The 16,327-nt window shown below is 39.3% G+C and overlaps 2 protein-coding genes across 4 annotated transcripts; one reads left to right on the top strand and one right to left on the bottom strand.

Annotated features, from left to right (window-relative positions):
* Nucleotides 1-1,220: 1,220 nt before the first annotated feature.
* Nucleotides 1,221-10,819, top strand: LOC103927963 (auxin-responsive protein IAA11). 3 transcript variants are annotated; one of them, XR_007254358.1, is made up of 7 exons: nt 1,221-1,927; nt 2,458-2,771; nt 3,084-3,210; nt 3,431-3,492; nt 3,577-3,733; nt 3,994-4,065; nt 10,342-10,819. XR_007254358.1 is itself a non-coding variant. In XM_009336952.3 (5 exons), the coding sequence occupies exons 1-5, from the start codon at nt 1,593-1,595 to the stop codon at nt 3,624-3,626; spliced, it is 888 nt and encodes a 295-aa protein (XP_009335227.2). In that variant the 5' UTR covers nt 1,221-1,592; the 3' UTR covers nt 3,627-3,992. The 3 variants fall into 3 exon arrangements, 1 of the variants encoding a protein (XP_009335227.2); XR_007254357.1 differs by lacking the exon at nt 10,342-10,819 and having other exon boundaries at nt 3,994-4,211; XM_009336952.3 differs by lacking the exons at nt 3,994-4,065; nt 10,342-10,819 and having other exon boundaries at nt 3,577-3,992.
* Nucleotides 4,351-10,332, bottom strand: LOC103927964 (MDIS1-interacting receptor like kinase 1-like). The gene is given in 5 exon segments (XM_009336953.3): nt 4,351-4,771; nt 4,869-5,357; nt 5,360-6,641; nt 6,643-7,367; nt 7,370-10,332. Coding segments are annotated over 5 exon segments (3,036 nt in total). The 5' UTR covers nt 7,500-10,332; the 3' UTR covers nt 4,351-4,361.
* Nucleotides 10,820-16,327: the final 5,508 nt, after the last annotated feature.

Raw genomic sequence — 16,327 nt, 5'->3', positions numbered from 1 at the left:
TTTCGTAAACAAAACTTAGTTAAAAAAAATTAAGAACATATTTGCTCAACGTCCACATTATTATTACATATCATTATCTCTAATCATTCTTAAACCCATCTTTAAGTTAATGCATTTGATTGGTGGAGATGTGGATCAAATTAAACACGCCCACATTTACCCTCTTCTCATCATTTTCCATTATTTAATTTTGGTTGGCAAAATTTGCCCATCATTTTAATTGTCACCATCTGACAGTGAATGGCTGCCGGGGGAGCACGGGAAATAAATGATGATGTATGCATACGATATTTCCCCTCCGTTGACGGTCTGTCCCCCGCCTGCACGACGCCGTGTCAACCATAAACTGCAGAGGAGTCCACGTGACAGCCTGCGACTTGTCAACGTTTCACAAAATCCGGACCGCAAGTATTGGCCAATCCTGTCTCTCCGATTGTCCGTTGATCTGTCCACATTAACTCCTATGTTCCGTCGGTCCACACGTGTCACGAGATATGTCCACAGGAAGGGTGGGCCCCACGCGGTCCTAACTCCAACGTGCTCAGACCTGTGATCGGTGGACCTAGCTTGTCGGCTTGTCGTTTGGAGCGTATGCGTTGTGGGCTCCATTTCTTGTTGCCCTTCCTACTTGACAAGCACGAGAATTTCATTTTCTCAGCTCGTTAAATTATCTCCTAGTTTTTATAACAGACATAAAAATTAGGGATGGGTCTCGTCTGGTTCGGTTCAGTTTCATCTTCAATTAGGATAGAACTAAAAAAATATAAATTGTTTGTTTCAGTACTGTTCATTTGAAATTATTACTAAATTGTACTGTTTAATTTGATTTGATCTGTTCTTTTTTATTTGATTCGATTTTTTTGATTCTTGGTATTTTTCAAACCAAAATCGAAACTGGTTTTGAGACGGTTAGGTTCAATTTTTGTCCCCATTTTAAACTTTTTTAGCCAAAGCATTTTAAATATTTTTTTGTATTACGGTTTGATTTAGTTTTCGATTTGACAGTTTTTATGTCCATCCAAGTAACAATTATTCCGGAATATCTCTGCTCAAGACTCATGAAACGAAAAGGGGAAATTGAGATAGTCTAGAAGCAAGCAAAGATATTGATGGAGGCGCATTAAGCAGACAGCAGACAGAAATGGGTCCCCTGCCCACAATGGAGTTATGAGTGGACCCCATCTCTTTCCTTCGTTCTATCACCACCCACCACCTAAACTACCCGAAAAGCAGACCCCAGAAACCTAACGCTTGCCCCGCCCATCTCTCCTTCTCCCAAAACCGACCCAAAAAAGCATAAAGGATTCTTCTTTGCTCTACGAAATTGCGCACAACCGCCCGACAAGCCCTTCGTTTTTGTGTAAACTGTGCAACGGACCACTGCCCCAAGCAAAACCCACTTACTCAAATTTCCAATTTCTATCTCAATCAATTTGCCCTAATTTCAGTTTATCCCCAAATTAAGCGCTTGTCCCCCCTATTCTATGCAAGCAACCCACCAGAAAATTTTATAAATTTTAACACCTGGGTTCTGTTCCTGTGAGCTTTCTGGTTGGATTTGAGGTGGAAAGGAGGAAGCTTTTTTTGTTTCAATGGAGAGTGGAGGTTCTGCAAGTGGGTCGTTGACTAAGTCAACGCTGTCCAGGGAGGAGAATTTTGCCGTGTCTTCTGAGGACTCTTCTACCCCTGAGGATTCTGGGCTCGAGCTCTGTCTTGGGCTGAGCCTTGGTGGTGGTGGAGGGAAGGACCAGCAGGGGCAAAGGGGTCACTTTGCGAGGATCTTGACTGCTAAGGATTTTCCTTCTGTGGGGTTCTCTTCTTCGTCGGCTTCCGAGTCGTCGTCTTCTACTTCTTCGTTGAGCAGCGGTAATGTTGCTGCTGGAACCAAGAGAAGTGCTGATTCTGTGGCTGCTGCTAATGGCGCCAGGTAAGACAATCGAAATAGGTTTGTTTTTTTTTTTTTTTTTTTTTTGGATTTTTATTTATGAGTTCCATTGATTTAGAAATTGGTTGGGTTCTCTTATTGCACATCACAAATTATTGTTACTATTTTAGATTTTCCAAGCTTTCTGTACCATGATGTTCTGTTGCAATCTTATTTTCTGCCATTGATTTGATTTTGTCATCTGTTGTTGTTGGATTTAAGAACCTGTATTTGTATTTGGCAGTGTTCTGCTTGTTTATATCAATTCACAAATATCCTTGCAGGAAGCATTGGTTTACACACAACTATAGCTCTAGATTAAATCCATAGTGTACAAACATTTAAACTTGCGATTTTGTAGTCACCCTGAAACGTTAAAGCGGATTTTTTGTTGTTGGAGGTAGTAGGACTTCTATAGTGGCCGGTTGTTGAGTTGTTTGTATGGAGATATTGTAATCTTGCCCGCTTTTTATAAGGTTTTCGGTTTTGCTTTCTTCTCTTATGGGATTGTATCTTTTGTTGGTTGAAAGCAGTCAGGTTGTTGGATGGCCTCCTATCAGAGCTTATAGATTGAATAGTTTGGTTCTCCAAGCGAAATCTTCATCGACTGAAGGACTTAACTCAGTAAATGAGAAAAGTGAGTGCAAGACTGGTGCGGGGAAGGTTAACAATGGAGGTCACAAGTCCAATGGAAATGCTAAGGAGATAGGGCAGCAGAGGGGTTCCCTGTTTGTGAAGGTGAATATGGACGGGATTCCTATCGGGCGAAAGGTTAATCTCAGTGCGCATAGTTCCTATGAAGCGCTAGCACAAAAATTGGAGGATATGTTTGGGCCCTCGACACATGGTTAGTCATTTATTGTTCCCAGATCCAGGCAACTCGAATTTAAGTTGTGCACAAGGGTCTGTGGAACTCGAATTATCTTCCCAAGCTTTCTTGGAATGTCAAATTGAATCAAGAAAAATTTCAAATTTTAGTTTATTTTGCCGAAAGTTTTCCAGTTATGAAAGTTAAAAGTTATTGGTATTCTGAATGTATAAAGTCCATCACTTGAAATCATGGTTTTCATTTGGACAAGATCAAATTTATTTACCTTAGCCGATTAGGGATGGAAATGTTTACCTTTTGACTGTTGGTGGTATTATATCTATTAATTAGGTTCAGGTGGTCAGGAGATGGAAGAAGCAACAAGACCCTCAAAGTTGCTGGATGGATCATTTGAGTTTGCGCTCACTTATGAAGATAAAGATGGAGACTGGATGCTTGTGGGAGATGTTCCTTGGGAGTAAGTTTTTTTCAATAAACGATGAAGCATATGGTGCCTGCGTAATACTACGATTGAATTAAGTATTTATTGACGTGTTCTGCTAGTTCTTATATAGATAGTTGGGTGTGAGTGGAATCCGGTATCTAAAATTATAAAAGCCATACCAAGCGGAAGTATATGATTTTTGAGTCTTTGGTTTTGCTTACAGCTTATCAGGGTGTACTTATTTTTCATTCAGGATGTTTCTTGGTACTGTCAAGAGGTTAAGGATTATGAGGACATCTGAGGCTAATGGACTTGGTATGTAGACTGCATGGAAAATCAAATTTTCCTCCGAAACCTGCAGTTTCACCCGATGCTAACTCCGTTAATTTTGATTTGCAGCTCCCCTGTTACAGGAAAAGAATGTGAGGCAAAGATGTAAGCCAACCTAGATCCTTTTCTCATAAGATAAGCAAGAAGAGACAACCTGCGTTTGAAAGTGTGTACAAAGTGGACAAAACTTATAGTTGGAGCATTTTGGAAAGAAGAGGGAGAAACCGTAGGTTTTTCGGTTCATTTTTGGTGCTGTCGAATGCCATTTCGTTTTATTTTTGTTACGCCTTCTCCGAGAGCAATCTTAGTTTTCAATGTAATACTGCTATATATATACGTATGCTTACTTTGGTGAATGTTGTTAAAGTTGTATATATGGGGGCACACTCAAGTGCTTTTGTCTGTTCAGCAGATGGGCAATCTTCAGTTCCCCCTTGTTTAATGGAGAGAAATTGTTTGGTAATCAAATTATCAATGTTATTGCAGGACTTGTTGAAATTTCATTACCATATCAAGAAGTTGAACCCTCGAAAATGGACACTGCTTCGCTCCTTGCACGTAAGAAGATATTTCTTTTTATCTGCATCTACAAATTACACTTTGACATTTATGGAAATATATCTCATTAAAATCACAAAGCAAACCACATGTCAAATTGCGATTTGTTGAGTTGAGTAAAAAATCTATGCTCTCGGGTTATTTTATACTTGGATACATGCTTCTTACGCCAATATGAACCATTGATTACAAACATTAACAGAAAAAATAAATCTTAATCTTACATACAACATGAAAAATGGAAAAATTGAAAAATCAAAATAATAACAGCCAGAAGGGAACTCAAAATTCTGTCCCTAGAGAAGGCCATTTACAGGTGAGGTGCTAAACACAGGCTGGTCTTTTTTAGCTGCAGCATATGGATCGTTGTTGCTGCTGCTTTTTCGCCGAGGCTTAGCCTCTCCGAGCATCGTTATGACATCCCTCATGGAAGGCCTGTCCTTGGGAAGCTTGGCAGTGCAAATCAATGCTATTCTAAGGACTAAGAGCATCTCTTCGTGAACATGCTTGCAGTTTCCTACACTGGGGTCTAATGCTTCGTCTAAACTTCTGTTGTCCCTAATCTTCCTCCGAATCCATTCCACGACGTCTACTGATTCGCCAAACTCGGGGTCTAATGGCCTCTTTCCTGTTAGAAGCTCCAATAGAACCACGCCGTAGCTGTAGATGTCTATCTTTTCATCAACCTTCAATGTGTATCCATATTCTGATGGAAGAATCACAAAGTCCCAGAATTGTCAGTGGCAAGAAAATTACAGAAACATGTAAAGATTGAGAAGTGAAACTAGAAAGTAGAAACTCACCAGGGGCAATGTAACCGTATGATCCAGCCACCATGGAAACTGTCTCGTTTTTTCGAACCATCATCCGTGCCAACCCGAAGTCTGCAATCCTCGCGTCGAGGTTTGCATCGAGCAGGATGTTATTAGACTTGATGTCTCTATGGATGACTGGTGGGTGACAGTCATGGTGGAGATAAGAAAGACCTTGTGCAACCCCAACTGCTATGTTGTACCTTGAAACCCAATCTACAAGCAACCTCCCTGCTTGCTTGCCATGCAAGGTTTCTCCTAAGCTTCCATTGGGCATAAAGTCGTATATAATCCTCAAATTCGTATCATTGTTCAGAAATCCTAATAACCGAACAATGTTTCGATGCCTTAGCCTCCCCAAGAGATTCACTTCCCCAACGAGATCATCACTGCTTCCAGTTTCAATGTCTGTTGCCGGTCTCCACAGCTTTTTAACTGCCACAACTGTGTTTGATCTTGATATCTCTGCCTTGTACACAACCCAGTAGCTCCCATTCCGATCACATTTGATTCCTTCACACAAGCCAGAATGTCAGTACTTGTGAAACCAAGCCTCTGGAATGCCATCAGTCTCCATGGCCACTCTCCCTTGCCAACTTCGAAACTGTCTCCAAAGCAACTCCCATTTGAGTACCACATTTTGTATAGAGTTCGAGCACTGAAAAGTGCGAGTCCAACTGCTAAAACTGATGAGATCCCAATCACCCATCCTGCAACAATGTTCCTTGTGTGCACATTCCTATGCCTCGATGCCAATGCTGGATTTCGCGTACACGGAGGGAGGACACTACCACAGAGACCGGCATTGCCCACAAGATCACTCGGGTTGATTGTTCTCAGTACACCGTTTTTTGGGACAGGACCCTCTAGCTTGTTGAATGAGACATTGAGAGTCTCCAAGGCCGGTGACATTCCGAAATTTCCTGGTATTCCACCAGTGAGAGAGTTGTTGGACAGATCAAGAATGGACAATGTGGGCATCATGGCAATAGATTTCGGGATGTCTCCGGTCAATTGGTTGTTCCTCAGATTTAAGCTTACCAATTTCTCACATGAAGCAATACTTGCTGGGATGGTTCCTGAGAAATGGTTTGATGAGAGATCAAGCACTGAAAGTGAAGGGCAGTCCTGGAATTGATCCGGGATTACGCCGACCAATTCATTATTCGAGGCCATCAGGGTTTGCAAGCTTGGAGCAGAGAGAATGGTGGAAGGAAGAGAAGAATGGAGGCGGTTTTGAGAGATATCAATGAAAGAGAGTGAAGTAGAAGAAGAAAGATCTTCTGGGATTGCACCAGTGAGATTGTTGTTTGCCAATTCTAACCTTTGAAGCCTCTCAAGCTTGCCAAGCCCAACTGGGATTGTCCCGGAGAGAAAATTGTTCTGCATTCGAACACGAACAAGCGAAAGACATGTGGATAGGCTCGCCGGAATTGGACCTGCGAAGGCATTGTTGAAGAGGATGAGCTTGGTGAGATTGCCCTTGTTGCATAATGTGGATGGAATCTCGCCGGAAAACGCGTTGGATGAAACGTCCAACCACTGCAATGGGGCATTTTTGCCAAGATCACTGGGCAAAGGACCTGAAAACGAATTGTTCCATAGCTCAAGAACACTTAACTGGCTCAAACTTCCAATTCCTAATGGAACCGAACCTGATAACTGATTACACATCACATTCAGAAGCTGCAAATTCTTCAGCTCCTCAATTTCAGCTGGGATTTCCCCCGATAATACATTATCGGAAAGATCAAGCAATTTCAACTGTAGAAATGGCGCCGATTTCAGCTGGGATTTTGCCTTCAAAATTGTTCTTGTACAAGAACACTGTCTCCAGCACCTTAAGCCTCCCCAAGTCAGCTGGAATCTCACCACTAAGATTCCCAACTGCCAAATCAAGATACTTGAGGTTGGTAAGATTCCCAAACACCATTGGAATGCCACCTTCAAACTCATTGTACCCAAGAATCATACTTTCCAATGAGGACAGCTCTCCAAGCTCAGCGGGGATTTCCCCGGTGAAATTGTTCCCGGAAAGCCCAAGAAACTTGAGCTTCTGCAAGTTCTTGAATGCCTTTGGAAACGAGCCCCCGAAAAAGTTCCCTCGGAGATCCAGAGTCTCCAGCATTGTGGCATTGCCGAGATCCTCGGGAAGAAAACCCGAAAAATTGTTACTCGAAGCGTTGAGTTCCGTCAACCCTCCTGCTCTTCCAAACCCCCATGGAAACTCACCAACAAGTGAGTTTTGACTCACATCAAAAGTTGTCAATGCTGTGAGATTTGAGATGGATTTTGGCAGTGATGAGGAGAAGCCACTGCAGCAGAGGTTGAGGGAAGTGAGGCTTTTGAGACGTTGGATGTTGCCGGATATCGGGCCGCTGAGGTTCATGTGGGAGAGATCAAGCTTCTCTACGTGCCCCTCAGTGTTGCACCATACGCCTGTCCAGTTGCAGTGAGCTTCATTTTCTGGAAAGTTCCAGTCTTTGAGCTGTTTAGTGGATCAATGAGACCGGCTTTTATCGAAAGCAGAGCGGAAACTTCATCATTGGCCACAGCTGCAAATCCAAATGAAGAACAGCACAAAAAGAAGAAGATCAGCATTTGGGTTTTGCTCAACTGCATCTTGTGACTAAATCTCCTTATTGGGTTTTGTCTTTCTTTGACACGAGGGAGGGTGGAATTCGAACACAGGAGGTCGGGTGCAAGGGTAAACGCTCGTAACCATGCTATGCGCTCTGGTTTTCCACCATTTTCAGTCTCTGAAACTGATAGAGAGAGAAGGCGAGAGAGTGTAACTAACTGTTGTTGTATGAGGAGTAGTGGAAAGAAGAAGATTGGTTAATGCATATGTGATGGTATACAACAAATAAATAATAGTGAATAATTGGGGTGGATTAGTTTGTGAGAAGATGAGGGCTCGTGAGATCTTGGGGACTGCAACAGGCTGTTAACCGCGAGTAATGACGGGGAAGGGTTTGGACTTATTGGAAGTTTCTCCGACACCAAACATGGGACAGAGAATGTGGTGAATACCATGCTCTCTTTCTCGATCGATATTCAGTGTATCAGAAACATGACTTAGTACACTAAATATATATTCTAATACAAACTATGTTCTTGGCACACTGAAAAAATTTCTCCTCTGCGAGTGTTCTTCTCTTATTATCTGTTATATCATATTTAGTCAACTTGAGTGAGTTGAGTAGATAATCATAAAAACATAATAAAATGTTACCTTTTCTCTTAATTCTTTGTCTGATTTAAGTAATTACTTCTTAATAAAAGTAATGAGACTAAACAGTAGGATAGGACTGTTTATCTCTAGTATCATATATTCAAAACTGATCTTGGGATTTATGGGAAGTCTTGATCCCAATGTGATAATGGAAATTACCCAATTGAGCTTGATTCGTGCGGCCTTTCCTTTCAATCAGTTTAATCATGAATGGATCCTGCTAGCGATAGGCGTTCACGTACGTGCAAGTCGATGACCTTCATTTATTGATGCGTTGCATTGTGAAACTCAAAAGTATTAACCGGTGAAAATCATTGGCATGCCTATGGACGCTCAACTTAATAGTGCATTTAATAATTTTTTTAAAAAAAATCAACTTTCATCACATTATGCGTGGACGACTCTCAACCGTTGATGCAGTTGTATGACCTATAACAGATTGACGGTTGAAAGTTACTCATGCAAACACGTTACGACTGACCTTAACATTGTTCTTTATGAATGTATATTTACAAAAATATATGTTCCACACGTTTATGTCAAAAGCAATTAAAACAGTTATACCTAGTACATGGAAGTTTGGAACAGATTAAAAGCCACTTTATCTTAAGGCATACACAAAGGATGTGGAACCCAAAGCTACATATGCTCGAATGATTTGGGTTTCATCGATCTTAGGGTTTCCTTTCCTTCTTCAGCTTGTAAAGAGTAACTTCTAAGTATGACAAATATTCAGAAAATGATGCCCAAAGTGGATCCATCATTGTATAATCAAAAGAAAAAGAATAAAATATCAAAGCGTGTGTATTTGCCAACATCAAACCCTAATCATCTTGGTCGCTGCTCACTACTAGTAAACTAATTTCTAACTTTAATGAACATTTTTTTTATGCAGCATAAGAAAATGATGAGAAATAAGAAGTTTACAAGAATTATGAACCTTCGTTATGCATTTTTTGTCTGACAGTTGAAATAATATAGAATCATAGCCAGTTCATACGCATTATGTAGTTAATTTATATGGTTAAATTAGAGTCAATAACTCAAATGAACATGTCATATATTCCTCATGATTGATACGAGGGAATCATGCCATGTTACAAGGTGAACAAACAATTAATACAAATTGATATTAACCATTACTGCTAATATTAAATGATAACTAGAGAACTATTCCCATCAGTTTTAAAAATGCATTTGGATGGAGACTCAACGTATAATAAGGGGCTCTAAACTGGCAAACCGATTGTGTTTATTGTATTCTTGTCCGTTTTATGTTTTACCTATTATTTTACAAGATTCTGTTGTATCAAATCTGTTATCTTAAAGGGTTCTCAACAGGTGACCTAATAACGACCTGACTCGTTAACGGGTTGTATCGGGTTGATGGGTCATACAAGAAATTGTCATGTCTAATGTCTAGACCTTCAAAATAGGTCATGTTCTTAACCGGTGATCCGATAACGACGTGATTCGTTAACATGGGTGATCCGACAATGACCCGAATCGTTAACGGTTGACTTGAAATTTGTCATTTTTGTTTCGTTTCATATTAGGTTAACGGATTGTGCAAGAAGTTGTTAGGCCTACTCTAAACTGTGATTTGTGTAAGGCTTAATGTAGGCTTAGTTCCCCTAAGTTTTATTTATAATTCAATTTGTGCTTATCTGCAAGTTAGTTCTTTCGGTTTTAGTTTTTTCCTTTTCGTAGGACTAAATTTACACATTAAACCAAAGTAACATGATAACTCAAAAGGGAGTTCCCAAGTGAATTATAAAGGAAAAGGAGTAGAAAAAGGGAGAAGCAAACGGGAGGAAATGGAAGAAAGTGATAGCACATTATCAATGGTGGTCTGAACCCCACCAACTTCCATTTCTCTCAGATTAATTATTTTTTTTCTTCCCTTTTCTCCTTCTCCTTCTCCCTCCTTCTTTGTTATTATACTGCAAATTTTCACATGCACACATGCAAGGCAGTTCATTTAAAATAGACAAAATATCATATAGTAGTGGCACTTTTTATAATTAATTCACAATATTAGGTATTCGGTAATTAGAATAGATAGGAAGGCCATGTGAAACAGCAGCTTCCTTGGGAAGTCCCTCCACCCCGTTATTGGAGAGAGAGAGAGAGAAAAAAAAAAGAAGAATTTATTTTCTGGGTGGATTAAGAGAATATTGGGTGGGTTAATTGATCTGTGGATCTGCTGCTAACCCTTCTCTTCTGCAGAATGGAAGAAGAACCCCATGGGAAGAAGGTATGGATGCCTACGTGTTTTCACATGGGCTTATACCAAGGCACCCCCGAAACCTTTTCATGGTGCTTATGGCTGGCTGCACGTGTCCCACATGCATGAGTTGGGGTTCCATGATGCTTTGGGACCCACATTTGGTAGACTAATCTGAAGTGAAATACCCAGTGAGTGCATAGTGCATACCAATGATACAACCCCAGTGTGCCAAGACCGTATCTTGTTCATTTTTGGTACAAATTTGTAGTTCATTGTTTCAATCATGATTATTAATTCGGGAAATAGTATTTTGATTCAAGAGTTAGAGTTTAGAAGTGAACAAGAACAAGGGCTTCAAGAAACATGATGACATGATATTATCATCTCTTATATAGCTTTTTTATAATTATTTTGGGCAAATCTCAGTTTACTATTCAAGTTTCGTAGTTTTCAATATTTAATATATGAAGTTTTTTTCGTCTCAGAGTCATACCTAAAGTGTTAATTTTGGGACAATCTCATATATCTGTTAATCTGGCTATTAAATCTTCTGTTAACTGATGACGTGGCGCCCATGTGGACAATGACTGGACGCCACATGTCATTACGGGGTCCACGTGGAGATTAAAAATTAAAAAAAAACCAAAATTTCAAAATTAAAAATTTAAAAACTTAAAAAAAAAAAATAGAAAAAGGTGGGGATAATTGCTTCCTTTCTCCCCCGTCCCTTTTTCTCTCTTTTGCAATTATTTCTTTTCCCTTGTTCTTTGAATTCCCTCACCAGCATTTTCACAAACATAAAGATCACACCCAACAACTTGATTTCCCCCACCACCGTCAAGTCCGCCAGAAGTCAAAACCTCAAATCCCTAACCCCCCCAATTCCAAGTGAGATCTTGAGAGGATAAAAAAGGTTGAACTACCGCTCCATTTCCTGCAATCTTCTTCCTAAACTTCAAGATCTCGAAGTCGGTGAGGGACTCGTGGAGGTGGACGGTCTTGGACATGACACTAGTGACCTCGAAGTAGAGAATGTCGACGGTCTGCTTCTGGATTTTGGCAGCGGGATGCGATTTGGAAAATGATGATTTCTTCGAAGGTTGAAGAGCAAAGAAGAGCGTGCTTGAGATTGGAGCTTACCTGGTTACCCATCTTCAAAATCCAAGGCTTTGCAACCATTGTTGCAAAAACAGAAGAAAGGGTGGATGTGAGTGGCAGATTTACTAAATTAGAGGAAGTGCTTGTGAAAATGCAGGTGAGGGAATCCAAAGAACAAGAAGAAAGGGTGGATGTGAGGAGGAGTGGAAGAGGGTTAGGAAGAGAAGAAATGTCTTTTTTTTTTTTTTGTTAATTAATTTTTTTTTAAATTTCCATGTGTGCCTCCTTAATGACATGTGGCGCCTAGTCATTGTCCACATGGGCGCCACATCATCAGTTAACGGGAGTCTTAACAGCCAGACTGACGGATGTATGAGACTGTTCCAAAAATTAACACTTTAGGTATGACTCTAGGATGAAAAAAATTTCATGTACTAAATGTTGAAAACCACTAAACTTTAGAGTAGTAAATTGAGATTTACCCAATTATTTTTTTATGTTTTTTCAGAAGCAAAATTGGGGAGAGGAAAACGAAAACAGAACCTCAAGTGCATGAAAAAAAAAAATTTTAACTATTACAAGTGACACTACCCCGACCAAAATTAAGGCGTGCTGGCCGTCAAGTGAGGGTGACGTAGCCATGTGTGCAGTGTGGAAATGATATTGATAAAAAAATGCGAGTAATTAAGAACCAAGCTAACTAATTTACACCAAGCAAATATAAGTGCAAATCTCGATATTTGAGTGTGATACACCTTAATCAGAGCATAGGTAGCCTAAGTGCAATCTAGTAGGACAAGTACTAATTATACAATACTAGAGGTGATCCTACATTAGTGATAATCTGTTAGAACCGCCGTCAATTCTTCGTAAGCCACTAGCAAGCACTCCTACCTAAAACTTGGAGGGGCGTAAAATAGAAAATGTGAGTGGGCAAAAACAAAGCTTTTCAAAACCATTTCAACTATCAAAGGTAGTAACCCCTCGCCGTAAAACCTGTATAATTTCCCAGAAATTATAATACATATCTATATCACAACCATGCCCAAAATAGCAACACCCACAGGTATACCATGCCAAAAATATTAGTATAACGAATTAGGTAACCTAGGTGAAGTAAGTCAATGACAAGTAACATATAAGCCGGAGTCACCTAACATAACCTGTATGGCTGAATCTATAGCTCATCCATCTAGTCGGAGTCACCTAATGTGATCTGTACGGCTCAACCAATAGCTCAACAAGTATGCCTACACATGAGTCGGAACCACCTAAAGTGGTATGTACAATAGAACTAGGTGTAAATAAATACGCTCAAGTGCTATGATCACGTGAAGACTGTGCGAATGATTGCTGGTCACCTATGAGTCAGAACCACTTATAATGGTATATACGACAGGACTGTGCACCTAACTTGGATCCAAGGTGAGTGTATGGTGTGGGAGGTGAACATCATGTGAAGGACTGTGCCCTGACCACGAGCGGGAGCACTAACACCGAGGTGCAGGTTATGAGCTATAGATACATCTCAACATAATCATGCAACTCATATCCATAATCTATAAACTCACCTGGAACTTACCTGAGCGTCTGCAGCGTTAAACATAAATATGTGAAACTACTAAATGCATATTCTAAATATAAAACATTTGGCATGGCGTTTTAAAACACAAGTCCATTTAAACATGTTTTCTAGGAAAATACCAAGCATATATATATATTGAAAACCAAAAACCCACTCACTGATATGTGGAAGGGTTGTAGCCCCCAAGTCTCCCTTGACTGCGCTTGTTCTCTGGAAAAGTCTCATCTATATGCAAAACAACTATTTTAACGTTATTTTTAAGCACATATACAAAACTAGGTAATGACTTCTCATACGTTGCTCAATTGGGTCATTTGAATATACCATCGTGGCCTACTCAACCCCACAAACATCCCCATATGCCCTAACATGCCAACCAAGGCATGGCCACATGCGCAGCCACGCGCAGGCATATGCCTTGCATGTTGGACGGAATCCCTAACAGCGTTAGGGAATATTCCATTAAATAGCAGCATATTCCATCAAAGTTGACGAAATATTCTCCTTCGTCTCCGATGGTTCGCCGGATTCCAACGTCAGCCGCCGCTGCATTCGTCGGTTTCTGGAAAAACTTCAAACTTCAATAACTTACTCAATTCTCAACCAAAATTCATAAAATTGGTACCAATGTGAAGCTCAGGACAAAAAGAACGGAATTTGGCCGGAAAAATCTCGATAGTTCTGCCACCCCTGCAACTCGACGAACTCGAGTGTCCTGACGTCTAAAACCTTCCAAAATTCTTCTATGACCTTCGCAAAGAAGTTTTAAGACTCCCTAGGACACCAAAACTCAACAAAACATCAGCGATCACGACGGAGTAACAGTGCACCTCGTCGAAGCTCCCTAGTTCTCGAGTTTCCAAAGTCTTCACAGTCCAACCAAAGCTATAGTTTGACTCCTGAGCTTGAAAGAAGCACGGAGATAAGATCCACAACCTTGATCTGTGAATGATGACGGGGTTTAAGAGAGTGACTGTACAAGTTGTACGAAAAATGGAAGAAAATTCGAGAGGGAGAAAGAGGGGTCAACGGGTGTATGTGTGTGGTCCAGGTTGGCCAACCAAACAAAATAAACAAAAAAATTTTAAGTTCTAATTAGGTCTAACTACTTAGGAAGAAAAATGAATTGGTCCAAATCCTAAGCTCATTCACACAACACACTCAACGTTCAAGGGCATAAAAGTCATTTCCACCCTATTGAGGACAAAATATATTATAATTCGGGCTGGGTTCTCACAACAAGCATCTTGCTTTCTTTACAATTAAAGAAACCCACGAGTATTAGAAAAGAGAACTAGAAACAGATTTTAGGGTGTAAGAACATCTCTAGAATGTTAGCACATGAAATTTAGGTGAGACGATTAGCCAAGCATATGTCCATTACTCTTCTTTCTACTTTGTGTGGTCAAGAACCAGAAACTTACATATACTCTGTTTTACGATTGTAGGATAACTAAACAAATTTGGAACCAATTACAAAAAATTTGGAATTTTAATCCGGATCCTTCATTCAAATGATTGATTGTGTTTGTAATTATTGGTCTAAACTTCCTAAATTATGAATTGAAAATTTTTCACAGTTTGCTGGAATATTTGGGAGATGCTAGGAATAATTTTTTTTTTTTTCAAAATAAAAATATTGATGTATCTTTTCTTGTTATAAATAACAAGTTATTTTTAATTTTTTTTTAAATGCTAATAACAATATACGTAACAAAACTACTTTTAAAAGTTGAGTACAAAAAAATTAATGGAATCCACCTTTTTCCGGTCATGTAAAATTAAATTATGATTCTATAGTTAATAACGGTCAAGCGGTTGTTGGTTTTGTTTTACGTAATCATATGAGGATTGTTTTGTTAGCAGGAGCTTTTCCTATTGGTTTTGCCTCAGTACAACAAGCTGAGATCCATGGTCTAAAGCAAGGTTTACAATAGGTTATACAACATAATTATAAAATAGTGAATTGTACTAATGATTCCTCAACTTTAATTAAATTGGAGTAATGATCGCTCAACTAAAAATTCATTACCATTGGTCTCTCGACTTATCAAAATGTGTAACTATAGGTCATTTTCGTCAACTTCGTTAAAATTTTGTCAAAATAAGTTATGTTGGAAGGACCATTGCTACAATTGGGGTCCCTCAACTCATCAAAACGTGTAGCTATGGTATTTTCGTCAATTTCGTCGGAATTTTATCAAAATGAGTTATGTTAGAATGACCGTAGTAATTAGGTTAAAGTTGAGGGACCATTTCTGTAGTTGGATTAAAGTTGAGGGACCAATGGTAATGAACTTTTAGTTAAGGGACCATAGTTGCACGTTTTGATGAGTTGAGGGGCCGATGGTAATAGATTTTTAGTTGAGGGACCATTGCTCTAATTGAGTTAAAGTTAAGAGACTATTGCTACAATTTACTAATTATAAAAAGAGTAATTTACACTTATCACATTTTTCGTATCATATTTGTACCACATTTCTAATAAAGGTAGAGCCCTCTAACACATGTAAGTCTCATCTTTATTAGAAAGGTGGTACAAATGCGATAAAAGTATTATTTTTGTTATAAAAAACTTATGAAGGTGATTAGAAAATTTTAATTGATTTATTAGCTAACCATTAATCTTCTTCAGTTCCGTGGAGAATTTTGTTGCAGGTGGAAGATGTTCAAACTCTACTATGATAATTGGATAGTTTTTATTTTCAACATAAGGGAAGCTAATTCAGTAGCTGACACTCTACCTCACTGGGGGCAAAATATACAAACTCCTTATATTTGGGTTTCCAGTCTTCTTCATGTAGTGACTTTGAAAGTATTGTTGGACTATAGTTTAGCAGGAATCCCAAGGGGCCATATTCAAGTTGTAATTTATTTTGTTTCATAAAAAATAAAAATAAAAGATTTTGTTATGGTAGAACTTTGCAATAGCAATTAAAAATATGAGTTAAGTATCTCATCGTTTATGTGGAAAATTAGATTTGATAAGTTTTGCAAGATCTTTTGATGAATTTGTTGATATTGAGAAAGCTTGATGAATGTGTTCTTGGAAGATTGCACAGAATGTAGAGGAAAGAGAGAGAGAGAGAGAGAGAGAGAGAGAGAGAGAGAGAGAGAGAGAGAGAGAGAGAGAGAGAGAGAGAGAGAGAAAGAGAGAGAGAGATAGACTTCGAAAGAGAGAGATGTCTTTATTTCTTAATGATCAAGTTATGATTACAATTACAGTTATATATTCTCTCTTACTTAGCTACTAACCTTCCACCTCCTTATCTCAACTGTAATTCTAACAACTTGTAACTACC

The sequence above is a fragment of a genome, unplaced genomic scaffold, assembly GCF_019419815.1.
Source record: "Pyrus x bretschneideri cultivar Hongxiangsu unplaced genomic scaffold, Pyrus_bretschneideri_v1 Contig7, whole genome shotgun sequence".
Lineage (NCBI taxonomy): Eukaryota > Viridiplantae > Streptophyta > Magnoliopsida > Rosales > Rosaceae > Pyrus > Pyrus x bretschneideri.
Note: the sequence above shows the minus strand (reverse complement) of the source record. Positions and strands in the feature narration are given on the sequence as shown.

Coding starts and splice junctions, on each gene's coding strand:
- LOC103927963 (XM_009336952.3), top strand. CDS start 1,593: ATGGAGAGTGGAGGTTCTGCAAGTGGGTCGTTGACTAAGTCAACGCTG. Junction 2,772..3,083: donor GTTTGGGCCCTCGACACATG/GTTAGTCATTTA, acceptor TCTATTAATTAG/GTTCAGGTGGTCAGGAGATG. Junction 3,211..3,430: donor GTGGGAGATGTTCCTTGGGA/GTAAGTTTTTTT, acceptor TTTTTCATTCAG/GATGTTTCTTGGTACTGTCA.